The 25,033-nt window shown below is 43.9% G+C and overlaps 1 protein-coding gene across 1 annotated transcript in view; it reads right to left on the reverse strand.

The window, feature by feature from the left end:
• Positions 1-25,033, reverse strand: part of LOC146199954 (uncharacterized) — a 39,222-nt gene that overhangs the window by 10,461 nt on the left and 3,728 nt on the right. The window contains exons 3-4 of the mRNA XM_084592242.1: positions 17,915-18,008; positions 3,923-4,001 (exon numbers count right to left, since the gene is read on the reverse strand). Of these exons, the coding sequence (XP_084448368.1) occupies positions 3,923-4,001; positions 17,915-18,008 (173 nt within the window). The remainder of the gene's footprint in view (positions 1-3,922; positions 4,002-17,914; positions 18,009-25,033) is intronic.

Genomic DNA, 25,033 nt, shown 5'->3' on the forward strand with positions numbered 1-25,033 from the left:
ACTTAACAAGCAAGTGTTTATCATCCCACTCTTCACTAACTTGGAATGTCCTGAATTGGAGCCTAGCAACAGCTTCATCGATCTCGGGTTGTATTCCCAACAAACATGATCATCACCGAATTGAATCAAAATATCTAAAAACTGTAACTGATCGTCCACTGGTTTCTCAACAGTAAATTCCAGGCCGGATCCACACTCAGTAAAAACATCCATAATGTCCTTCATTCTTTGATTGAATCCCTCACGGTCTGTTAATACTAAAAAGTCGTCCACATACCTGAAGGTGGAATAATGCAAGCCCTCCAAGTTATCCTTCAGGTGTCTGTCCACGTACATTAAGAAGATGTCACTCAAGACCGGTGCAACACTCGATCCAATGCATACTCCAGCCTTCTGTGTATATAGCTTGTTCTTCCATCCTATGAAGGTGGATTCCAGGTAGAACCTCAAAAGTTCAAGGAAACTTTCAACACTAACACCTGAGGCGTCAATGAAGTCACATTCATTATTGTCTTCTGTAATGCACATTTGTACTCGCTTAAGGAGGCAGTCATGGGGAAGGCTATAATATAAATCCTTGACATCCATGCTGAAGCCGACACAATTTCTTGGGTTGTGTTCTTTGAGGAACACGACAAGGGCTTCAGAGTTAGGTAGCCTTAGAGGGTCTGATAAAGTCAACGAGGAAAGGTGCTTCTGCAAATATTTGGACACCAGGTGCTGCCACGTAAGGGTATTTTACTATTTTTTCTGAGAATCAGTTTCAAGAAAAAGCCGAGGCTGCTGTTGAGAAGAATTTCAAAAGGTTTCCTATGGAAGCGACCAAGATAAAAGAGAGGGCTATGGCTCTTCTAGATGATCTGGGCCTTGAACGAATACGTGAACAGGTGAAGAAATGCAAGCAACTACATTTGGAAGTATTCTTTTCGGCAAAAACCCATAAACCAGATGTTCCGTTCAGAGCCATCGTATCTGAGAAGAGCACGTGGCAGCACCTGGTGTCCAAATATTTGCAGAAGCACCTTTCCTCGTTGACTTTATCAGACCCTCTAAGGCTACCTAACTCTGAAGCCCTTGTCGTGTTCCTCACAGAACACAACCCAAGAAATTGTGTCGGCTTCAGCATGGCTGTCAAGGATTTATATTATAGCCTTCCCCATGACTGCCTCCTTAAGCGAGTACAAATGTGCATTACAGAAGACAATAATGAATGTGACTTCATTGACGCCTCAGGTGTTAGTGTTGAAAGTTTCCTTGAACTTTTGAGGTTCTACCTGGAATCCACCTTCATAGGATGGAAGAACAAGCTATATACACAGAAGGCTGGAGTATGCATTGGATCGAGTGTTGCACCGGTCTTGAGTGACATCTTCTTAATGTACGTGGACAGACACCTGAAGGATAACTTGGAGGGCTTGCATTATTCCACCTTCAGGTATGTGGACGACTTTTTAGTATTAACAGACCGTGAGGGATTCAATCAAAGAAGAAGGACATTATGGATGTTTTTACTGAGTGTGGATCCGGCCTGGAATTTACTGTTGAGAAACCAGTGGACGATCAGTTACAGTTTTTAGATATTTTGATTCAATTCGGTGATGATCATGTTTGTTGGGAATACAACCCGAGATCGATGAAGCCGTTGCTAGGCTCCAATTCAGGACATTCCAAGTTAGTGAAGAGTGGGATGATAAACACTTGCTTGTTAAGTGCGTTGACGAAATCTTGTTACCACGGCATGGGCAAGAGTTTTGAAAGACAAGTGAAGAGAATTGCAAAGGCCGGTTATCGCGAGTCAGTTATTATTGAGGCCAGTTGCCGGGTACTGAAGAACCTTAAAAGAACGCACAGACTGAAATCCCTGCCTAGCATGGGTGAGAGGAAGAGGAAGGTTCCCGTGGTACCGTATGTGCACAGGATTTCGCATGGCCTCAAAAATGTAGGCAAGAGGTATAATGTGGACGTCGCACTGACCGCCCCGCTCAAGATGAAGAGGATCTGCCCGGCTGTTCAAAGGGAAAGAGAAGAGAAGAAGCAAGAATGTGGGGTGAAACATAGAAACCCCTATGTTGGATGCAAGACAGGTGTTGTGTATAGGCTTCCACTCTCTTGTGGAGCCAGTTATATAGGACAAACCTGACGGTGTATAAATAAGAGACTACAGGAACACTGTAACAACTTGGAAATTGGAAAGGACAAAACGTTTCTAGTATCCCATTGCCAGTCATGTGAAATAATGAAGAAGGAGAAGAAGAAATGCACTCCTATAGGTTTGACAATGTTAAGATTTTATATCGCCACAAAGAGAAGATAACGAGAGAGATAGTGGAAGCGTATTTTATTTCAACGGACAATAAGTGTGTCAGCAAGACGTCTCTTGCTCTTTCAAGGAAAGAGGTGTCTTTTTTAAGTGATTTTTAAAGTAATTTTTATGCAGCAGATGAACCCAGGGGTTTTTCACGTGACTGTTTCGTTTTCTTCATGTTTGTTTTTCTGGGCCTTGCAGTAAACGGCTTAGGCTTAGTTGTGAGTCAGCGCATGTACTGTGGCTTTCGTGTTTCTTGTCCCTTGTTTTCGTGTTCGCGCTGTTTATATCAATAATGAATAAGTACCAACTCGCCCAACAAAGTATCTTGGCAAGAAGGAAGTGTCTCTCGAACTATAGTGCGCCGTGTTGCAGATACCAATCACATAATAGCCTTGCTCCATATGGCTATGAATGCGAACGGTAGAGTTTAACGTCAAACACTGTAACAGGGTAGATGGAGAATACCTCAGTAATCTGCGATTTACTGATGACATTGCCTTGCTAAGCAACTTGGGTGATGAACTGCAAATAATGATTGATGACCTAGACAGAAAAAGTAGAAAGGTAGGCTTGAAAGTCAATATGCAGAAGACTAAGGTAATGTTCAACAGCCTCGGGAAGGAACAGCAGTTTACATTAGGTAGCGAAATACTGGAAGTAGTAGGCGAATATGTCTACTTAGGACAGGTAGTAACCGCAGATCCGGACCACGAAAAGAAAATAACAAGAAGAAAAAGATTGGGATGGAGCGCATTTGGCAAGCACTCGCAGATTATGACTAGCAGCTTACCGGTATCGCTCAAGAGGAAAGTATACAACAGTTGCATCTTACCTGTACTAACCTATGGGGCTGAAACGTGGAGGCTAACCAATAGGGTTCTACTTAAGTTTTAGGACATCTCAGAGGGCTATGGGACGAAAAATGGTAGGGGTAACATTAGGAGATAGGAAGCGTGCAGAGTGGGTCAGAGAAATAACTCAAGTTACCGACATTCTAATAGAAATTAAGAAGAAGAAATGGACATGGGCAGGACATGTAGTGCGAAGAGAGGATAACCGATGGTCGCTGAGGGTAACAAACTGGATTCCAAGGGAAGGAAAGCGTAGCAAGGGGCGGCAGAAAGTTAGGTGGGCGGATGAGATTAAGAAGTCCGCAGGGGTCAAGTAGATGCAGCTAGCACAAAACCGGGTTAAGTGGAGAAATATGGGAGAGGCCTTCGCCCTGCAGTGGGTATAATCAGGCTGATGATGATGATGACAGCAACAGCTTGTTTATGGTAGGTTAAGACGCGATCAGCAAGATCGGTAACGATGATGTTTTGAGACGGAGGAGCACACGGCAAGATCAATGCTACATGCTCTGAACGTTTCGCCCGAAGTTAACGCGCAGTGCTTCTTCTTTATTGAATGGCTATTTCCGGCTGACAACAATATATGTGAGGCTCGACGACTCTTTTTACGCTCACAAAGGGGCAAAGAAAGCGCAAGTCTACGTAGAAAGTCTACGATTACGCGCCAGCATAGCCAGAGGCCGCCGTAGTACTACAGAGTCAAGCTTTTTTGACCGCCGTGAGGCGGCCCTACTACTAACGCTCCTGTTGCCGAGCTACTCACCGTTGTTGCGATGTGGCACCCGCAGTATGTCACAGTTACGGTATTCCGATGCCACAAACGGGTAATACACGGAGACCAGCTTGTCTGCGTGAAATAACAAAAATACGCGCATAATAATAGTATTGGACAGTTCACCTGTTACCAGCGTTTTTCTTTTCACTGAGTATTCATCTACCACAAAATTGGAATGAAAATATTTTGCGATTTGCAATATGCTTCTGGGCTATGAAAAAGCTAATTTCAATTTTCCTGTGCCCTCTTCATACTCATTACCAAAGTTTCTGAAATCATCTGGCGAGAGCGAACGTTAGGTGTATATTATTGAACATTTTACCGATAAAATTCAATTTAAAAACTTAATATTTGTTGTTGAAATATTCTCAGCTGATGTACCGCGAAGGTAGAAGAATGGCAATGCTTAAAAAAAAGAAGATACCGTTCCAAGTAGCACACATTACGTGGCCCACCAGGGGCCCGTATGGGCAAGTTGGGCTTGGGCAACCACGATAACACCCATGAGGGCCCCTTTTAGAGATCAAGTGGGCAAGCCCAATTTAGGCTTGCCCCTACTTTTTCCATCTGGGCATCATATAGGCGTGGAAAGGGCTAACTGAGTACATTTTCCCACATCTGGCCCTCAAGGGCCCCTCTTGGGGAATTTTAGGGCCAATGCAGGGAAAATTTGGGTTTTGTGTGAAAAAAGCCTGGGCTAACCTAATTGGGGCTGGCCGCTCAAAAGCGCAATATGTCCCGCATGGGCCGCTGCGGGGCTAAATACGGGTATGCCAACTTATTTCCTACATGGGACCCTTGAGGGGTTCTCGAGGGAAGGTCAAACGGAAATGTAGGTTTCATGCAGAAACTTCCTGGGCTGCTCCAAATGGGGCTCCCATGAAAAACCTAGATAATTTCCGCATGGCCTGTAGCGGGACAGGAAAGTGCTCCTTCCCGCTTCTGCTCGCATCGGTCTCTTTCGGGACACTTTAGGGCACATCCGATGCAAATGTGGGCCTAAAGCGAATATTAGACGGGCTAGCCCAAATAGGGCTGCTCGCTGAAAAACTGAATAGGTCCCGCGTGGTTTGCTGCCGGGCTGAAGAGTGGGCATGCCTCTACGCCGCCCACATGGGTATTTCTTGGGTTAATTGCGGGCAAATGCAACATATATTCGTACTCCATGTGGTAAAAATAAGATAAGCCCAACTGAGGCTGACCATGAAAGACCGCAGTGGGCCCCAAATAGGCCGTAAGCGGGCTTACCGCTCTGAAACGTCTTCACCTTATATTTCAGGCACCATTTATTTATGTAATTCACCTTATACCGGCCGCAAATTGCATCTTCTGGATGTTTCACATAACCATTCTATGCATATCCGTGCCATGAATAAAGGCTATCTAATTTTACTCTAAGCACTACGTTAATTATGCAGTACTGGCAGCAAATATGCAGCAGTAATTGTTCCGCTTTACGAGCATCTACTGAACTACCTCAAAATTTTTCCTGCGCCATTAATATTCTACATACACCACCGAAATAAAAATTCAAACCAACATTTGGGGGGTGATGTGGGCCAGCCCACATAATTGTAGTGAATTGAGAATAAATTTCTTTTATGTTACTGACTGCCGAATACAAGATAAATAAATAGTGCTCAATGTTTCACACTTGATGATTATGGAACTTGGGCAGCCCCGAAAATACCAGATTCAACACATGAGGGCAGCACGGGGGCGAGCCCGAAATGGAATGGCCCATATTCACCTATCTGGGCTGAATGCTGGCAGCCCTATTTGGGCTGCCCACACGGGTACAGATTGGGACCAATCGCGACAAAATTGGGCAGCCCACGGGGCCCCCTCTGGTTTACGCATTGCATATCCCGCATGGGGCCCGTATGGGCTGCCCCCACGGGTCGAACGGGGGGCCCCACGTCATAGCCCATTTTGGGCTACCTGGGGTCAGACGGTAATAATCGATAAGAAGTTTCTGAAATCATCTGGCGAGACGGAACGTTAGGTGTATATTATCTCAGTTTCTCAGTTTCAATCTCAGTTTCTAGGTTATCATTGGCCGCAATATAAGCAACCACAATTTGTATTTACTTAGTCCTTGCTATCCAAAATTGCAGTTTCGCTTGTTGGCAGTGTTCAAGCTACTTCCTCACTGTGCTTTGACCAGTCGTTGCCATCTAATGCAAAACACTTGTCTACCACGGTAATAAAGGGACACCTTGAAGATTATCTATTACAGTATCCACGACACGTAGCTATTTTTACAGATGCCTCACAACGAAATGAAAAAGCAGCAATAGGGATTTACTCCCAAGCACTTGATTGGAGTTTTTCTGTACGGATCCCTGATTACACACCAATATTTACTGCTGAATTGCTTGCAATTGGTTTGGCCCTTCAAAAAGTACCAGGTAGTGTTACTCACCTAATCATACTCTCTGACTGCCTGTCAGTCTTAGCAGCATTAGAAAGTCCTAAAATGCGCTTTTTGAAACAAACCCTAATGTTTTTCCTTCCGATACATTTACAGGAAGTACGTTTTCTGTGGGTTCCGGGACACTGCGGCATCGCTTCTAATAAAATGGCGGATTATTCAGCAATTTCAGTTTTCAATGGGATTGTTGCCGATGTTGTACCCAATATTATCTGTCTAAATATATCCTGTTTTGAACAATTTCAAACGTTAAACTCCTCGAGCCATGAGCCACCCCTTGCGACTACAGATTTTAACCATTTAAATTTCCATTGGAATGTCCGATGTTGTACCTCGAGGCAATGTGAGGTTTCCATGACGCTCATGCTTTGTAGAATTCCTTCCCTCAATCTTTATTTATGTCGCTCTGGATTCACGCCATCGAATCTTTGTGCGTCATGTAATGACGTGGAAAGAATTTAACATTACATCTTCTCCTGCCACAGGTATGCTACTCAGAGAAGATATTATCTAGAAATACCTCTTACTCGCCATTTACAGTTCCTGTCCTTCTCTCCTTTGGTGCAACCGTCAAAGGGTATGCCCTAAAACCGGTGTGTGACTTACTTCATAATTATAATATTGCTACTGGAAGATTTGTGTTAGCGCTGATCTGTCTGAATTGTATTTTTTCTTCTTATTATTATTTTAAGTAATTTACAATTATATTTATTCATTTCATTGCTTTCTATTACATGGTCTCAAATTTCAAATTATTTCAGCAAAACTAGCTCCTAATTATTAGGTTATCTATATCATACAGTCATATCGACATTATCAAAAATATTATGTCACCTACAGCAAATTCTGGCCAATCCCCCACTGTGGGCATGTGCCATTACAACGAGGGAGAAGAAGAAGAAGACGAAGTTTGTGTACTGGACAGTACACTTCAGCCACATCGAAGTCGCATTATCCTTACAGGATGCTGATATTGTCTTCAGCGCTCAGTTTTATTTTTGTTATCCCTAACCACTTTCTCGTGTTCTTTTCCATCAATAGATGTAAACAAAAACGATGACAAACAAGGCAGAGTGTCGTGGTTTATGCTTGATCTCCTCGCACATTTGGTTTTTCGCCAGGATTTTTCGAATAATTGTCAATAAAAAACGTACTTTCTTGCCTCATTAGCTGGTACTGCCAAAAATATCGGTTTGATAAAGTTTAATCACGGTTGAAAGTATTTGATATTGTAAGGTGTCATGTAAGGCATATTAGTGTTTGTTTCAAAGCTTACGCACAACATTGAGAAACAGGGAGCAGAAATGCATGCCACAAGATATGCGCAGTGCTTCTAAAACATTCTTTAAAACAAGTGGAAAATATTTCATACGCACGCGTTGTCAGTGAGTAGAAGAGATTCGAACGATGGCAGCGAGAACTCAAATATATGAAGACAAGCTGGCTATGATTGTTGTCAGAAGCACTTCAGTGATAGTAACGCGTATAAGGAGACAACATAAACAAGCGGCTAAAATATGTCAAGGGTAAGCTTTGAGAATTTTTAAGGTATTCGCGCTGCGTGAAAAAAAAAAAAAAAAGGTCTCGCAAATTGCTGAATAACTGCAATGTTTCAGGACCACTCCAGGGTAGGGTGGGGCACACGATATTTACTTCTTGCTTTTCTTAAATCAACATCCTCTCTGTCAAGACCAGGAAGTGTATTTTGTACCTTAAAAACAACGGTGAAAAAACTACCAGCAAAACAAAATTAGGTCCTCCTAGATAAAATGTTTCAGTCTGCGGCCGCTTTCGCCCCTAAGACTCCCTCTGCATGTTAAAACAAAATATTTAAAAACATCCTGCAAAGGAAACAAACGTCTTCAGAAACGTATTTAAATGCGTTTTTCAATGTTTGTCTAATCACACAACTGAGCTTCATCACAAACAGGAGTAAAGATGATTCCTCTGGGGCTAGACGTTGGCTACAACACAAGATCCAGGACTTGATTGAAGAGCGCTGGTGCTTGCCTAGGCGCTTCTGCTGTTTTCGAATATCAGTGTGCATTTATAGCGCTGTGCAATAAAATTGCAAAGATGTAGGCGGTTCTGCAGAGCATCCCTCTGGATGTTATCTTTTTGCGTTTTGTTTCACTAATGGCAATGTTGCAGCCTTAAGATCCTGTGGAAAGTGGAGGACAATAAGCGAGGCAGCAAAAAAGTGGGTGACAGGTAGATGGGAGAGGGTTTGCTACAGGGGAAAGGACACAGTTGACGAGATATAACTAAATGAGTTTCCTATCGGATACATACCATGAAATATTGTGACAATGGTATATATTTGCGTACATTTCATGACGCGTCGGGAGTGAGAAAAAGAATGACGACCAGTGCTGAGTGTGCACTTCGAAGTGTGGAGGGTGCTAATCTTTCTTTTCGGACCGTTTTATCTAATAGCGAGCACTTTTGGGGGAGAAAAGCAAATGGTTTAAAATTGACCCAATATATATGCTAAAAGATTCTACTTCAAATATTCCAAGAGCACTGTAGAATCTACTCTGCAGAAACGCGAAAGCCTGAGTGTTGCTTGGGCACATGGTTTGTTCTCATTATCATTATCAAATAATGCATCATCGTTATCATTGCTAATAGGATCATTGTCATTGTCACTAAACGCAGCACGATTGTCATCGCTACTATCATCCTCACTGTAGGCAAGGAGAATTAGGATGTGTGTTTCACAACCCACGCCATGGCGCAGTTGGTTAAAGCGCTCGGCTAGTTATCTCAGGGGTGGAGGTTCGATTTCTGTTGGAGATAGGATTTATATATTTATTTGTAATATCATCGCAATATACAAGGAAAATTATGATGGGCGTTTCGTAATACTGGGCGTGACGTAGATTATTAAAGTGCTCGGCTGGGGATCGAAGGGAGGGAGATTCAAATTTCGGTTGAGACCGGGCTTTAATTTTTTTGATGACAATAGTTCCGGTGTCGAGTCATGATGTCATTTGATTAACAGTTATAGTGTGACCGAATGAATGAACGCCGAGAGTACGAGTGATCATTTTAAGGCTTTCGCCCTAATGATGATTGTTGGTCTATTTGGTTTATAGTAAAATTTTATGGTACAATCTGCAGCCCGAAAAGAGTCCACGACCGCAAATTGATAGTCAGTGTTTGCATGTTTCGTTAGGTAAGCTAATTTCCCTTGCTTTATCCCTTTGGTACAGCAGCTTTTAACCGCACCACTATTATATAATTACAGGAAGCTGTTAACACGTGTGGTGTTTGGGTATTCGAACAAGTAATGCTTTTACAGAGCGGCTGATGTGGCTCGTTGTGCAGTGACGTAGGCGACAAGCATTAAAGCACCGATGACGGTTTAAATGAAGGACGAGGGTTGAGGGGCGAGGAGGACAGGAAGAGCTATCAAATGCGAGTTAAGTGTCTCCGTTTTGAAAGATGCACTGGTGGTCGGGAGAGATGAATGGCGCATTTAAGCCAGCGTTTGCGTTCTGCTTGAGATTTAGACTGCAGGCTGTGGGCCATAAATGTCGAGGAAATATCTCATTTCAAGAAGAATAGCGCGAATTAGCAAGTACGGATGAAGGACACATGCATGTGAGTGCCGGTACGTGCGTATCTTCCTTCCATCCTTATCTGAGTCACGAATTTCTTTAGATGGCATACAAACTGCCCGTTCTGAAGAGATATGAAATTTCACCGGAGTACGATAAACATAAGCGCTGAATCTGTAGATTTATTTTCCTACATACGAGGAACCTGACAACTGGAGTTCGGGTTCAGTTGCGGCTAATTTGGAAGCTGGCTCGACCCTACCTTCTTGCCGCGGCCCTGGTGATATATTGATCCACTTCGCCGAACGCTTTCTCCTACTTAATATTCAAGCGTAGGTGTGCGCTGTGTGATCCATTGAGGGTGTCTGCTGATTAATGGCGCTTCACTGGGACTCGTCTAAAGAGCTGCTTTCCACTGCTATTCCACTGGTCGCTGATGCATTTCGTTTTGCTGAAGTGTTGACTGGCAGCGCCTCAGTGAAGCTACTTTCTTCATGGCGGATAGAGAGAGAAAGGAAAGGGGGCAAAAAAATTGTATCGGCGGTTTACGGAGTGGAGGGAGATATTACAGCACAAATCTGAACGCCGGACTTAGCTGGTCGTTTGTGCGTCCAACTCACGCCTACCGAATACTTTGTGGGATACATAAGTCCTCGCACCTATATGAATCCGTAGTCGACATTCAGTTATGCTGTATGTGCGAACTGCTGAAAACGCGACAGAAGAAACCGTTTAAAATGTGTTCTAAAGTACACAAATTTTGTGACAGCTATCCTAGAAGATATTTTCTCTTTTGCTACGTTTTCTGGTTTTAATTTTTCTTTCATTTCGCAGTTCTTTCTGTTTAAAACTTACGCAAATTTTTGTTAATTGCCAAACAATATATGGTATACTACGTACACTGTTCTTACTTTTACGCTAAAAGAAAACGTCTATGATGTGCATATCTTTTTTCATTCTTCTTTTATTCAGCATGTTTTCTGCATGCAAAAAATAACAAATTAGGCGTATAGCTCCACATTCTGTCACCAAAAAGCAATTATGAGGCGAAATACTTGTTAGCCTCATTACGTGGAAATCTCTCTGACGGCGTTGGCAACATTCGATGGCACACATCAAGTTTGGCATGCAGAGCCGTTGTCTACCCACTGAAACAACGAGTGTAACGACGGCACGCATAACGCATACCACTGTAGTACCTACTGCCCTTTTTTCTTATTGGCCACTAATGCTCATCGGCACCACTAACGGACTTCAATAGGATGCAACTATTCATCCTTTTTCGTGTCAAAATTGTTGCCGAACCGTTCTTCAGACAGCGGTTTAGTTTCCAACTCAGCGTTCATCTACTAATTCATTACGGAACAGTTTATATTAAGAAATTGAGCAGGTGGTATGTGCCCTTCCAGTTGTTCACCTTCCACCAAATGGTTCATCTGGAAAACAGAGAATTACTGCTTTAAGGCGAAAGCCTTTTTTCACCCTCGCCGGTGTGTCCGTGCGTGCGTCCGTGCGTCCGCGGCAGCTGTCAATCATCTTCAGAAGGTATATAATGGTTTTGGTTGTGATAGTTATTCAATCAATGATGTAGTAGTAGATGTATGAATGATAGGTAATTAATCAATGTACGCTAGTTAACTTGTTAATGGTAATTTGTCGTTATGTCAATGATAATTAGTATATTATAAGCTTTGAGACATCTTAAACGCACGCAATCCGCATGCGCCGTGGAGTGCATCTCCGACCACTTCTCGGACCACAAAGGAATGGTTGCCGATGTCGATCCAAAACGTCGTCTTAATTTTTTTTTTCACGCACATTTTATTTTCACCAAGGAAGAGATACATGGTGAAATGGGGGGACGGGAGGAAAAGCTGCACAGCAGCAGCTTGACAATGCTCCAGCCACCCAGGCAACAGTGACACAGTGTTTGGTATAACATTTTCTTCAATGATTGCAGAGAGCAAAATTCATTACACTGTCATATATATACAGATGCAAATTACAAATAATATATAATTGCACGCAAAACTGCACATCGAATATTATACAATGAGTAAAATAAATATTATAGGCTGATTCACAATGAGAAAAAAATACAGGATAGAAATATATTTTCAATCTTTGAGGCAAGCTGTTTGCAGAAATATTTCTAAGATACTTGTCACTAAATCTGCTTTTTGAGCAGATCTCGTTAATGCATACCAGCGCAGCGAGGTTAGAATGTGCCAAGAGAGTTAGCATCAAAAGTCACCAAACGAAACCAAGCAGTGGCCAAACAGAGGGCAGTGACAGTGGTGGTTAGAGACATTCATTATTACAGCGCAAAGAAGGACGGGACAAGAGGAGGACACAACAGCGCTCCTCTTGTCCCGTCCGTCTTTGCGCTGTAATAATGAATTTATGTAACCAACTCGCCCAAAATGTTGTATTATGGTGGTTAGAGGCTTTAGCGTCTGTGCACTTTAGATCGTCAAAGTGCCTCCAATTTTTTTTCGTGAACCTGCTTCGGCATAAGGCGCATAAATATTTTGTAAATGGGAACAAAAACTTTCTTTTAAAATACCTGTAAATTAACACAGATTTGTTGCAGTGTAATAATATTATGCTCTCGTTTCGAGATAACCACACGCAGATAATGGTACTGGTTGTTGTGTTATGGTCTTTACCCCGTTAGCGGTGCCAGCCAAAGAGTATTCACTGAATATTCTGAGAACGTCTCTAAAGAAGGACAGAGGTAAACCAGAGTTTTGGTATGAAATTAACGTGACCGCACCAAGAAAGATATTCGCAAGATAGTGCAGTTCACAAAGAGAAAACGTAAGAGTAGCCGTTTGCTGAAATGAAAATGAATTATATCTTATTATTTTATCCATGAGATTAATGTTGTTGCTGACTAAAGGTGAAGTTAGCTTTGCGGGGTCTGCCGCCAATTGGCAGTTGGGGCACTTGTTAATTTCGGCGTTGCTGAATAAATTTAGTGCTTCTCTCACTTCCATAGAAAATGTTTTGGCCTACGATAAAAACGTTGTCAGGACCAAGAGTTATTAAGTTTTGTGCCAAATTATATCTTGTGCAAAAGTAATGTTCATGGTTGTCTTCGTTCTTTGGTTATGCTTCGTGTCCACCACCACGAATTCGTTCTTTATGCAAAACTGGACTAATTTTCTCTTATAATTTTATCCACGTGAAACTAATTTTACTATACTGTCATTTATAGGTTCGTTAACATGAGAGTTCGTCGGAACACTTAAAATTAACGCATGTGAGCCTGGCGATCATTCGTAACCCTCCCACCGTCAGTTGCATTTGCTACAAATTTTCGTTTCGTTTTAGGACTGCAATTTGCTCAACAAACAATTCCAGGTCTCTGCCAGCTTTACTGTCCGTTGTTGACTGCTGTGCCCTGCAATGACAACCGCGCAGTATAAACAAAGTAGAACATGCCCTTCATGCTCCCAAAAAGAGCGGGCACTGAAAGAATTTTCATTGGCGGTTTTCTGCATAGGCTTCCTATATAAATTCATTGACGGATACAACTCATGTCTGCAGTAATTGCCACACACAATTCCTCTGTGATAAAATGTAGTCTATGTTTGAAGCTTTTTGACCACATATGACCACATTATAATCCTAAGGTTGTCGATGTCACTGGCTTGCTTGCTACAGTAAAATATCAAAATCTGATTCTGCTTACTGCTCAGCAGAGTGACATAATTGGCACTCATCATTACCTCTGTATGGCAACTTAAATTTTATGTGACTTTAACAGGTATTAAATGACTTCACGGCCGCCATTTGTAGTGCAGAGCACAGATTAAGAAGTGTAACTCGAAACAGACAGCGATAAGCGTATGATATATATCTTCGACGCTTCGCCGTGCTTCATGCACAAAATGTCCGCCACTGTGACGTATTGTAAGTGATTATACCCTATAGTCTCGGAGTCATTGCGTCGCCACCCTAATTTTCGATGTCACCTCCTATGAGTCAAACCGGGAAAGTCCGCACCGGTGCTACTTGGCGCCATCTTTGGCTTTGCCTCGGTAGTGGTAGTGTGCAACGGCTGCTGCAGCAAGAGTAGCCAGGGCGGCTGCTAATGACTCATTGCTAATAAAAACAGAGCGAACAGGGAGACACAAGACAAGATAAAAGGAAGCTACAGGACAATTGCGCTCACTCCCAACTCTGCCTCAGTCTTTACTCCAAGGCCCAGATAAAAACAAATGTGACGAAAGCAAAGCTTTTGCGTGAATCACCCCTGGGTTCGTCTGCTGAACAAAACGTCATTCAAAAATGAAATCTCTTTGCTTGAAAGAGCAAGAGAAGTCTTGCTGACACACTTAATGTCCCTTTAAATAAAATATGCTTCAACCATTTCTCTCGTTCTGCTTCGATGGATAGAACGCTCCTTAGTGATCTATTATCACATTTAACAATGAACACGTTTCTCTGGCATCTTCCGTAGTTCACATATTTTTGTTTATGTTTTATAACGTTATTTGTCAAACGAACACAAACAACAGCGAAGAAATCGTACGCGCAGCTTCAGGTCTTGAAAATGAGATTTATTACCGATAGATGTTCAGCCTTCATCCCCGCACTAATTTTATTGCACTGCGTAGTCCATCTAACATCATGTAATTCTTCTCGATAGCCTCATTTTTTATTCTACGCTACAATACGTTCATATCGCAATAAATGTTTTTACGTCAGGGACTGTCACATATTCAGACCCGCTTCTCTGGCGCAGTAGTTACGCGATCAGCTATTGACCCGGATAAGCCAAGTTGAATCTCGGCCCGTGCAGGTGTAATCACTTGCATTCGAAAGACAGAGGGTTTTTGTAATAACACGCCAGATGAGGAACGTTCACTACAATTACGCCCCGCCGGGGTGGCGCAGTGGTTACGGCGCTCGACTACTGTTCCCAAGGACGCGGGATCGAATCCCGGCCTCGGCGGCCGCTTTTCGGTGGAGGCGAAAAGCAAGGCGCCCGTGTACTGTGCGATGTCAGTGCACGTTAAAGAACCCCAGGTGGTCGAAATTTCCGGAGTCCTCCACTACGGCGTCTCTCATAGCCTGAGTCGCTTTGGGACGTTAAACCCCACAAACCAAACCAAACTACAATTACGCCGCAAATCATAGTTATCGCTAAACGAACTACACGGGAGCCCGGTTTCCGTCGTCAAAGGGCTAAATACCGGCGTCTGTGGGTGGAACGCACACATCAGCGCCCGAGAGCGATCAGCACACGTAAAAGCTGTGCCGCTTAATTAACGTACTTCAGCCACTAAAGCACGTTGACAGAGCAGCACAAAAACCAAGCATTGTGTAAAACGTCGTCCGACGGTTATTTTGTAGAGCCAGTCGTCAAAGGGCTAAATACCGGCGTCTGTGGGTGGAACGCACACATCAGCGCCCGAGAGCGATCAGCACACGTAAAAGCTGTGCCGCTTAATTAACGTACTTCAGCCACTAAAGCACGTTGAGAGAGCAGCACAAAAACCAAGCATTGTGTAAAACGTCGTCCGACGGTTATTTTGTACAGCCAGCGGGTGCGCCCAATACGCAGCGACAGCGTTTAAAACTCTGCTCTTTCTTTGAAGCGTCATTTGTGGTGCTAGTTGATGAGCGTAATGTGCAAACGATAATGGGAGTCCTTTATTCTACGCCTTCAAGAGTATGACGCGATAGTGGTATGGCTGGAATCTATGCTCACTTATTGTCAATCTTTTAATTTTACGCCTGTTTTATCTCGCGGGTTGTTATCAGCATACAGTACTAAAATCCCACCTTATCTAGCTACCGCTACAAAGTGGCCACCAGACATAAATCCCCACTTTAACCTAGTCGTATGGAAGCGTCTGAGTGGCTTTGATGTAGCTTGCCTGTCTCGGCATACAGGAACCCTGCAAGGTCCCTGCAAGGAACCCTGTCGTACCCTTCTCCCACAAATGATCAAACCGAGTTGTCAGCTCCTACTAACTTTATGATACGTCGCCACCTGCGCCAACGACGAAGTAGACGGAGTTTAACCCCCGAGCTCATGCACTCGAGATTAAGAGAACAGCATAGGCTCGGACACGGCAGCAGCTCGACGGTATAGGCTCCGCTTGGCCATCAGCCGTGAATCCAGGGCGCATTCGAAAAAGGGTGCCTGCCTCAGCCCTAGGTCGCCTTTCACAACTAGCCCGGGCATGTACAAACTTCGTTATATCATGTGGTCTCGTTAAGTCACACGATCCATCGAAGAATCAGCGCTCGGGCATGGCTCTGGACATGCCCATGATATATCGGTTACAAAGGCTACATAGCTGACCACGGCGGATTTCTTTTAACAGAACGCGTCCTTAAGAGCTATCGGGATAAAAACGTCCGCCTCGGGTGCAGCCTAAATGTAGACGACAAATTCGGAACGCTTACAGCAGTGGGCGCAACCAGCTTGTAGCAGTGGTCCCATCCACGAGAGCTGCGGGCGAAGGCGCTGTGGCTGTGCGCAGGTCTCTGGTCGCCGCTTAGCTTATAATGTTTCACATGGAATATAGATCGCACGACCCTCAAAAGCAGGATGGATTTAATGTGCTTTTAAGTGCAACATTTCGAATGTATATAAATAAAAGGGCGAATTTATGCACCGATTTCAATCACCATTTAAAAGTACAAGTGAAAAAAAGCTCAACAGGATGGCAACTGGCAGTACCTTTTTTCTAAGAGTACGCTCTCGTTTTCCATCCATCCATTACCTTGGTGACTATGGGAGAGTGAGGCAGTACTGCTTTCAGAACGGATGCATAATCTCGCTCAAGCCGCTGACGAAGAAGACGCGACATTTTCGCAACGTAAATCACTTTGATATCAGTCCTTGTCAAGAGGCTTAGTTTTTCACAATCATCATAATATTTAAAAAAAGAGCAAATTTTAGCCAGTTCATAAAACCTCGGCTAAGAGACACCTCTAATCGCTGACGCGAAAACTGGCGGGCGGCTTGCCTGTTTCTACGGAGTTTAACGGTGGTGGCAGATGTGAAAGGAGTAGAACACATTCGAGAGTTCGTCGCTAATAAAAGTTTTGTCTTGTTTAGAAAAAAAAAAACGTGCACTGCCAAATAAATTTGAAGCCCATTGAAAAAGGCTGAAGCGAGATCATACCAAAACCAAATTCGGACTATCGCTTCGTGCTTCTCGCATACGCTTCCGATTTCCCTTTATATTTGCACAGCTCACGACAACGCATTGGTGTTGCGACTACGTTATCACTAATTTCTGGTTTTGGTAAAGGGGTTAAGGTATTTGAAAAGGAAAAAAGATGACCAGCAAGGCCGTACTGTCATACATAAAGCGCGGGAATACATAGCTAAGTAGGGACAGTGGACCAGTGCAATGAATGCGGTTAGAAAGTACTTCCCCCATCTGTACTTAGCCTCCGTGAATGTTTCTACCCCGTTCGTCAGTAGGCAAATTCCATCAGCAATACTTCGTACTATGAACTCAAATGTCCATTTCTATAGTTTCACTATTTTCTTGAGGGGAAGACAGGGAACTGTCAGAGTTTGTGCGTGTTGGTTTAAAGCATGAGAATTAGGTTTATTTCACTCTCTGCGTCATTCTCATGGAAACTGATCGCTTTCCCTTACTCCTCTAAGTATTAAAGAACTCAATATCGGAGTTACATAGCCTTGCAGACTTTAGGAGGCCAAGGTTTTTAACATTTATATACCTAAAGGCAATCCTTTACCTAAGGTAAAGGAAACTTAAGGCACCTTTTTAGCAGATACAGAGGGCATCAAACGCAGCTCGAGTTGAGCTTGTAGGCAACTTCGATTTATTTGCGCGGAAATAGAGAAAACGGGTGTTAATGAATGAGAACTGCAACACTAACTTATCTTTTAATAAGCCGAGCTATAACAAATGCATGTAGATGATTAAACATATAGAGACGCTTCCAATCGAATGTGGCCCTAGGAAATCATCCAGTCGCGACAGCATACTTGCCGTTGTAAGGGGAGACAGCCATGGCATTCGGAACTATGTAGCCTTCTGTTGCCTCAGCAGTTAGGTACAGCGTTCTGTTCACTCTGAAAAACAAAACATTCATCCGACTCTCTTTACGGGAAAGTCGCTCAGGCTAAACGAACAGACAACTGATTTCGCCTTAGCGTACGTAATCACTTTATGGAGTGAGCAATCTTATCGGCAGATGCTAAGAAGGTTGGTTCTTAAACCTGACACCAGAGCCAGGGTCACTTTTTGTCTTTAAGTAACCCGGCTGGATTGCATCGGTCTAAACATTGCGCCACGTGCCGGTAGGTTGAGGCAGGTTAGGTAAAAAAAAAACAGACGTCAATACATAAACCTCTCCGATCAAACTCTGTCCTTGTTACATCACCCAGGTAGGCTAACTCAAGAAGCGTTTGAATCCTTCCATATCTGGAGGGGTAGAGAAAAGTGTGTTCGTCATCTATTCGTACAGTTGATTGAACGAGAAATTGACTTTCTGAATCCTAATTAACGTGAGTTTCCCTTTCCCTTTTGCGTTCTTTTCTTTGTTTTTTAAGCGTTCCTTCCTGTAGGCGCATTTCTAGACAGTATAAATGTTCTTTCTGCTACTATTCCTTTCAGTTTAAAGAGAGCACTATGTTTTTGTAGTACTCTCTCTTATCCTTATTGTTCGCAGTTTCATCATTTGTTCACTACGGAACCCTTTTGACTTCTACCTCTCCAACGAATTATTGAAAAAGCAGAATGTTCGACCAGAGGTTGTGCCAGTCACATGATACTTTAAACGTCACAGTGAAATATTTAAGACACCGACGGCAAAAAGAACTCGGAATCTATGAGCTAGAGGTTTCCGCGTTGATAAATTTTCAGGATGTCATATGTAGGGGCTGTCATGTGAATAAAATGTGTCTGTTTTCACATACGGTGTCATTTGTCTTTAGAAAGAGTCCAGCGACAAGGAGGTTTTCGTTCACACACTTTGCAAATTGAAGGTCACGCATAGATCTTGATGTGGGAAACAAAACCTATAGAATGAAAGCTTCAAATGTAGAATGTTGCACTTACACGGACTATAAGAGAGTTACTTGCTGAGCTAGTTGGTTGTCAGGCATAATTACGTGGTAATCAGTGAAACACAGACACACATTGTGTCATCTTTCTTCTGTGTGTCTGTGTTTCGCTGTATACTCTGTAATTATGTCAGCGTACTACGCTCTCAAATTGTAAGTGAATTGACCCACAGGTGAACCGATATGCCCGATCGTGTTAGCTTTTCTTCGCATACAACGCATTAAAGCATCATCGCGATGTACGATAGTGAAGGCCGCTCTTTTATGTATTGTCACGCACTTCCTGCGGTCCTGTATTGGAGGACGATGAGGTTTGGCGGGATAAGCAGAAGAAAAAGAGGAAGCTGGTTCTGTCCGCTCTGGTGTGCTAACCTCCAGCGCATCCTAACATCTGTGTAAATAAACCTCGTAACAAGTGTGGTGGAGGTGCGGGGTATAGATCACCACGGAACCTCTCATGCACCGCCGAAGCAGAAGAATTGCTGGGCTACCCTCCCCCCCCCCCCCTGCAGACAGAGATGGCGCAAGTAGATGTTTCAATGAAGCCAATGCCAGCAGCACAACCGACCACCCCATATCCTTATCGGGAACCCCGACACTCTTATGGCAAGCCTGGGGAAGACGTGGATAGTTGCCGCACCCACTACAATCGGTTGAGCAAATACAACCGCTGGGATGCGAATACCAAGCTGGCGAAGGCGGTATTCTTTTTTGAAGAAACTGCACTAACATATTTGACAATCATGAAGCAACCCTTACCACGTGGGATCGCTTCATAGAAGAAATGAGAGCGGGATTCGGCGATGCCGATGCTCGAAAAAAGAGCGCCGAAGAGACTCTGGCTCAGTGAGCGCAGTACCAGGGGAGACCTGCACAACTTATATAGAAACCGTCCTCAACCTATGCAAAATAGTTGATGCTCGGATGTCTGAGGAAGATAAAGTGGGCCATATCCCCAAAGAAATAGCGCAAGATGTGTACAACTTTCTCATCTGCAAGAAGGATTTCAATACCAGCGCTGATGTAACACGACACTGCCGCACGTTTGAAGGTTTAAAGCGATGCCGTGTCATTCCAAAGTTTGGTCGGTTGCCTAATGTCACAACTGTCACCAGTGTGGATGTGTCTGAAGCGGCGAGCATGGCAGATACAATTTGACAGATCGTTCGCGAGGAGCTTCTGAGGCATCACGATATTGGGGGCCACGTCAGACCCGTCTACAGTAGCACCTCTTCGGCAGACAATAGACCATCTTCTACCGATTATGCTCCCTCTGTTACAACTCCTTCGGACATCCGATGCTCTGCAGCTCATCGCCCGAACATCCAACCTCACACCATCAGCGCCTACAACAGCGAGCACTCTCGTCCTCCTGGTCGCCTACATCCAGAACAAGATGCGTCTAATCCAAGCGACGATGAGCCTTATTCATCGAATGAATCTGGACCGCCAGTGTGTTGTGCCTGTTGAATGATTGGCCATATCTCGCGGTTTTGCCGCAATCGCCGTCCGTACCAGCAGTATCGCCGACAGTGGGTGAACTCCCGTACAAGGTTTCCTGCAGACAATGATGATTCATACAGAAGAACACCTGGCCGGAATGAGTCCAGAGCAACAGCTAGCTGACAAGAACGCCGAATGGCGCTGAAACGAAACGAATCCCCGGCGTCTGACCGTAGCCTGACACCACCATCTCGGCGTCTGCGACGCTCCCCTTCTTCCCAACGACGGTCGCCACCACCGGGAAAATAGTGAGTGCGGCCGATGAAGGTGAGGTCGCAAATGATTCTAGCTTGCTTATGCCTCTGCCCGTTTGGTTGTTGAAAAGTTTGTGGACGGTGTACGTACTATGGCGTTGTTGGACACAGGTGCAACCATTTCTGTAATAAGCCTTGCTTTTAAAAACTGCCTTGGTCGTAAAATTATGTTTGATTGGGATAGTGTGCAGAGCGCAATAACTTACGAATCATGAATACCTTCTTCAGGAAACGGAAGAACCGGAAATGGACATGGAAAAGTCCTAACGGAGAGACTAAAAATGAAATCGACTTCATAATGTGTTCAACCCCCGCCATTGTGCAGGATGTAGAGGTAATCGGGAAAGTGCGATGCAGTGACCACAGGATGGTGAGGTCCCGAATTAGCCTAAATCTGAAGAAGGAACGCAACAGATAAGTAAGAAAGAAACCCATCAACGAATTAGCGGTGAGGGGGAGGGCAGAAGAGTTCAGGATCTCGCTACATAATAGGTATTCAGCTCTAACTGAGGATAGCGATATTACCCTAGAGGCAAGGAACAATAATTTCAGAGATATCATTACTGAGTGCGCTGTAGAAGTAGGCGGTAGGATAGTTAGAGAGGATACCGGTAAGCTGTCTAAGGAGAAGGAAGATTTGATTAAGAAACGCCAGAGTATGAAAGCTTCCAATCCAACAGACCATATCGAATTGGCCGAGGTATTAAAGCTAATCAATAAGCGCAAAGTGGCTGATATAAGGAAGTATAACATGCAGAAAATTGAGCATGCTGTAAAGAACGGGGGAAGCCTTAAAGCGGTGAAGAAGAAATTGGGCATAGGTAAAAACCAGATGTATGCGATAAGGGACAAGGCGGGCAACGTCATCACTAATATGGACAAGATAGTCAAAGTAGCCGAGGAGTTCTATACAGATCTCTACAGTAGCCAAAGTAGTCAGGACCGTAATGAGATTGGCGGTAGGGAAAAACAGTCAGACGTTCCACCAGTGACGAAGAACGAGGACAAGAAAGCACTAGAAACTATGAAAAGGGGGAAATCAGCTGGAGAGGATCAGATAACTACAGATTTGCTGAAGGACGGGGGGGATATCGTGCTAGAAAAACTGGCCACCCTGTATACGCAGTGCCTGGTGTCATCGACGGTACCGGAACCATGGACGAATGCAAACATTATCCTCATTCACAAGAAAGGGGACTCTAAGGACATTAAAAATTACAGACCAATCAGCTTACTGTCTGTTACGTATAAGGTATTTACTAAGGTAATCGCTAATAGAATCAGTACAACCTTAGACTGCAATCAAGCAAAGGATCAAGCAGGGTTTCGGAAACAGTACTCTACTATCGATCATATCCATACCATCAATCAGGTGATAGAAAAATGCTCGGAATATAACCAGCCCTTATACATAGCATTCATTGATTACGAAAAAGCATTTGACTCAGTTGAAACCTCGGCGGTGATGCAGGCATTGCGAAATCAGGGGGTAGACGAGCCGTACGTGAAAGTGCTGGAAGATATATATAGTGGCTGCATAGCAACCATAGTTCTGCATAAAGAAAGTAACAAAATTCCCATAAAGAAAGGTGTTAGGCAAGGAGACACAATCTCCCCAGTACTATTTACAGCTTGTTTAGGGGAAGTACTCACAGATTTCGAACGTGAGCAGTTAGGGATAAGGGTAGATGGAGAATACCTCAGTAATCTGCGATTTGCTGATGACATTACCTTGCTAAGCAACTCGGGGGATGAACTGCAAATAATGATTGATGACCTAGACAGAAAAAGTAGAAAGGTAGGCTTGAAAATCAATATGCAGAAGACTAAGATAATGTTCAACAGCCTCGGGAAGGAACAGCAGTTTACATTAGGTAGCGAAATACTGGAAGTAGTAGACGAATATGTCTACTTAGGACAGGTAGTAACCGCAGATCCAGACCATGAAAAGGAAATAACAAGAAGAATAAGATTGGGATTGAGCGCATTTGGCAAGCACTCGCAGATTATGACTAGCAGCTTACCGGTATCGCTCAAGAGGATAGTATACAACAGTTGCGTCTTGCCTGTACTCACCTATGGGGCTGAAACGTGGAGGCTAACCAAGAGAGTTCTACTTAAGTTGAGGACAACCCAGAGGGCTATGGAACGAAAAATGGTAGGGGTAACATTAAGAGATAGGAAGCGTGCAGATTGGGTCAGAGAAATAACTCAAGTTACGGACATTCTAGTGGAAATTAAGAAGAAGAAATGGACATGGGCAGGACATGTAGTGCGAACAGAGGATAACCGATGGTCGCTGAGGGTAACAAACTGGATTCCAAGGAAAGGAAAGCGTAGCAGGGGGCGGCAGAAAGTTAGGTGGGCGGATGAGATTAAGAAGTTCGCAGGGGTCAAGTGGATGCAGCTAGCACAGAACCGGATTAAGTGGAGAAATATGGGAGAGGCCTTCGCCCTGCAGTGGGTATAATCAGGCTGATGATGATGATGATGATGATGATGGGATAGTGTGGCGACATTGTGTGGCGTTGGTGGCGAACCGCTTAACCAACTTGGAGTCTGTTCCGTGAATCTCGTTATCGCCTACCACACATTCCGAACTGAATTCGCAGTACTTGCTCGATCAAGTCATGACGTAATTCTTGGGCTCGATTTTCTGGAACAATGTGGGGCCACTCTCGACTTTCGCAACTGAGACATTTCTGTGAGCACTCGAATCTGCTTTGTGCGAAAATTTGCGGAAAAATCCCAGCACGCTTTCGGTTTCGGACGACATAGTCATTCCTGCAATGTCAGCAGAGTTTATACAAGTTGTTAGTTCAAGCTGTGCCAGTGATGTGTTCGACGCTGTGTTTGAACCACTCACCCTCAACTGCGCGAAGAAAAGTATTCTTATTTCCCTCTGCGTCATCTCAGACATGAATGGCCATTCTTCTTTGTGGACGACTAACTGCTCTAACGAACCTATTGTATTACCACGTGGTCTAAAACTTGCCAACTTTGACGAAGACGCTTTTAATCAGTGGCAGTGCTCAGAACAGACAATTCCCAGCCTACCGCATGCCCAGAAGCAGATAAGACAGGATTTCTTGCCATGATTAACAAGCCCCTGCCAACAAGGGACTGTCACAGTTTAGTGGAAGTTCTGTTGAAACATATTGCGGCTTGCGATTTCTCTCGGGACTATCCACCACGGATTCCTTTTTACCGTACTCAGCACCGAATCAATATTGGAACTGCTGATCCATCCGTCAGAAGCCTTATCATGTATCCTCATCAGAGCGCCAAACAATCGAAGAACAAGTTCGTGATATGCTGCATAAGGGCATCATTCAAGAATCTCTAGTCCGTGGGCTGCCCCTGTGATACTTGTCAAAAAGAAAGATGGCACATGGCGATTTTGTGTTGATTATCAACGGCTGAATACTGTTACCAAGAAGGACGTGCATCCCCTGCCACGTATTGATGACGCCATTGATTGTTTACATTGTGCCTCCTATTTTTTCTCAGTTGACCTACGATTAGGCTATTGGCAGATCCCCACGCATCCTGAAGATAAAGAAAAGACGGCATTCATCACCCCAGACGGGCTGTATGAATTTAATGTGATGCCGTCTGGATTATGGAAAGCCCCAGCCACGTTCGAAAGATTTATGGATACAGTTTTGCGCGGACTGAAGTGGCACATTTGTATTATTTTGATGATGTAGTGATATTCGGGACTACTTTTCGTGAACACAACCGTCGATTAGAGATTGTCTTGGAATGTATCGAGAAAGCTGGTCTGGTACTCATTTCAAAGAAATGTCGTTTTGGAGAACGCCAGACTGTGGTACCTGGACATCTCGTAAACAAGGATGGAATCAGGCTTGATCCGGAAAAGATCGAAGCTGTCACTTATTTTAAACCGCCGAAATCGTTAAAACAGCTCAGGAGTTTTTTGGGGCTTTGCTCCTATTTCTGGCGTTTTGTTCCAAGTTTGCTTACCCAGCATATCCCCTTACTTGTCTTCTGCAAAAGGATGTGCCTTTCAAGTGGACTGCCGATTGTGACTCCGCCTTTCGTCAGTTGAAATTTTTTTTGACATCAGGGCCTGTACTACGCAACTTCTGCCCATCAGCTCAAACAGAACTTCACACTGACGCCAGCGCAGTTGAAGTTGGTGCTGTGCTCATACAGCGCCACAATGGCATTGAACATGTCGTTGCATATGCAAGCCGTTCTTTGCAAGCCGGAAAAATAGGATTGAGAAAATAAAGAACACGAACGGGACCA

Source organism: Amblyomma maculatum, chromosome 2, assembly GCF_055883805.1.
Source record: "Amblyomma maculatum isolate TAMU_Amacu chromosome 2, ASM5588380v1, whole genome shotgun sequence".
Classification (NCBI taxonomy): Eukaryota; Metazoa; Arthropoda; class Arachnida; order Ixodida; family Ixodidae; genus Amblyomma; species Amblyomma maculatum.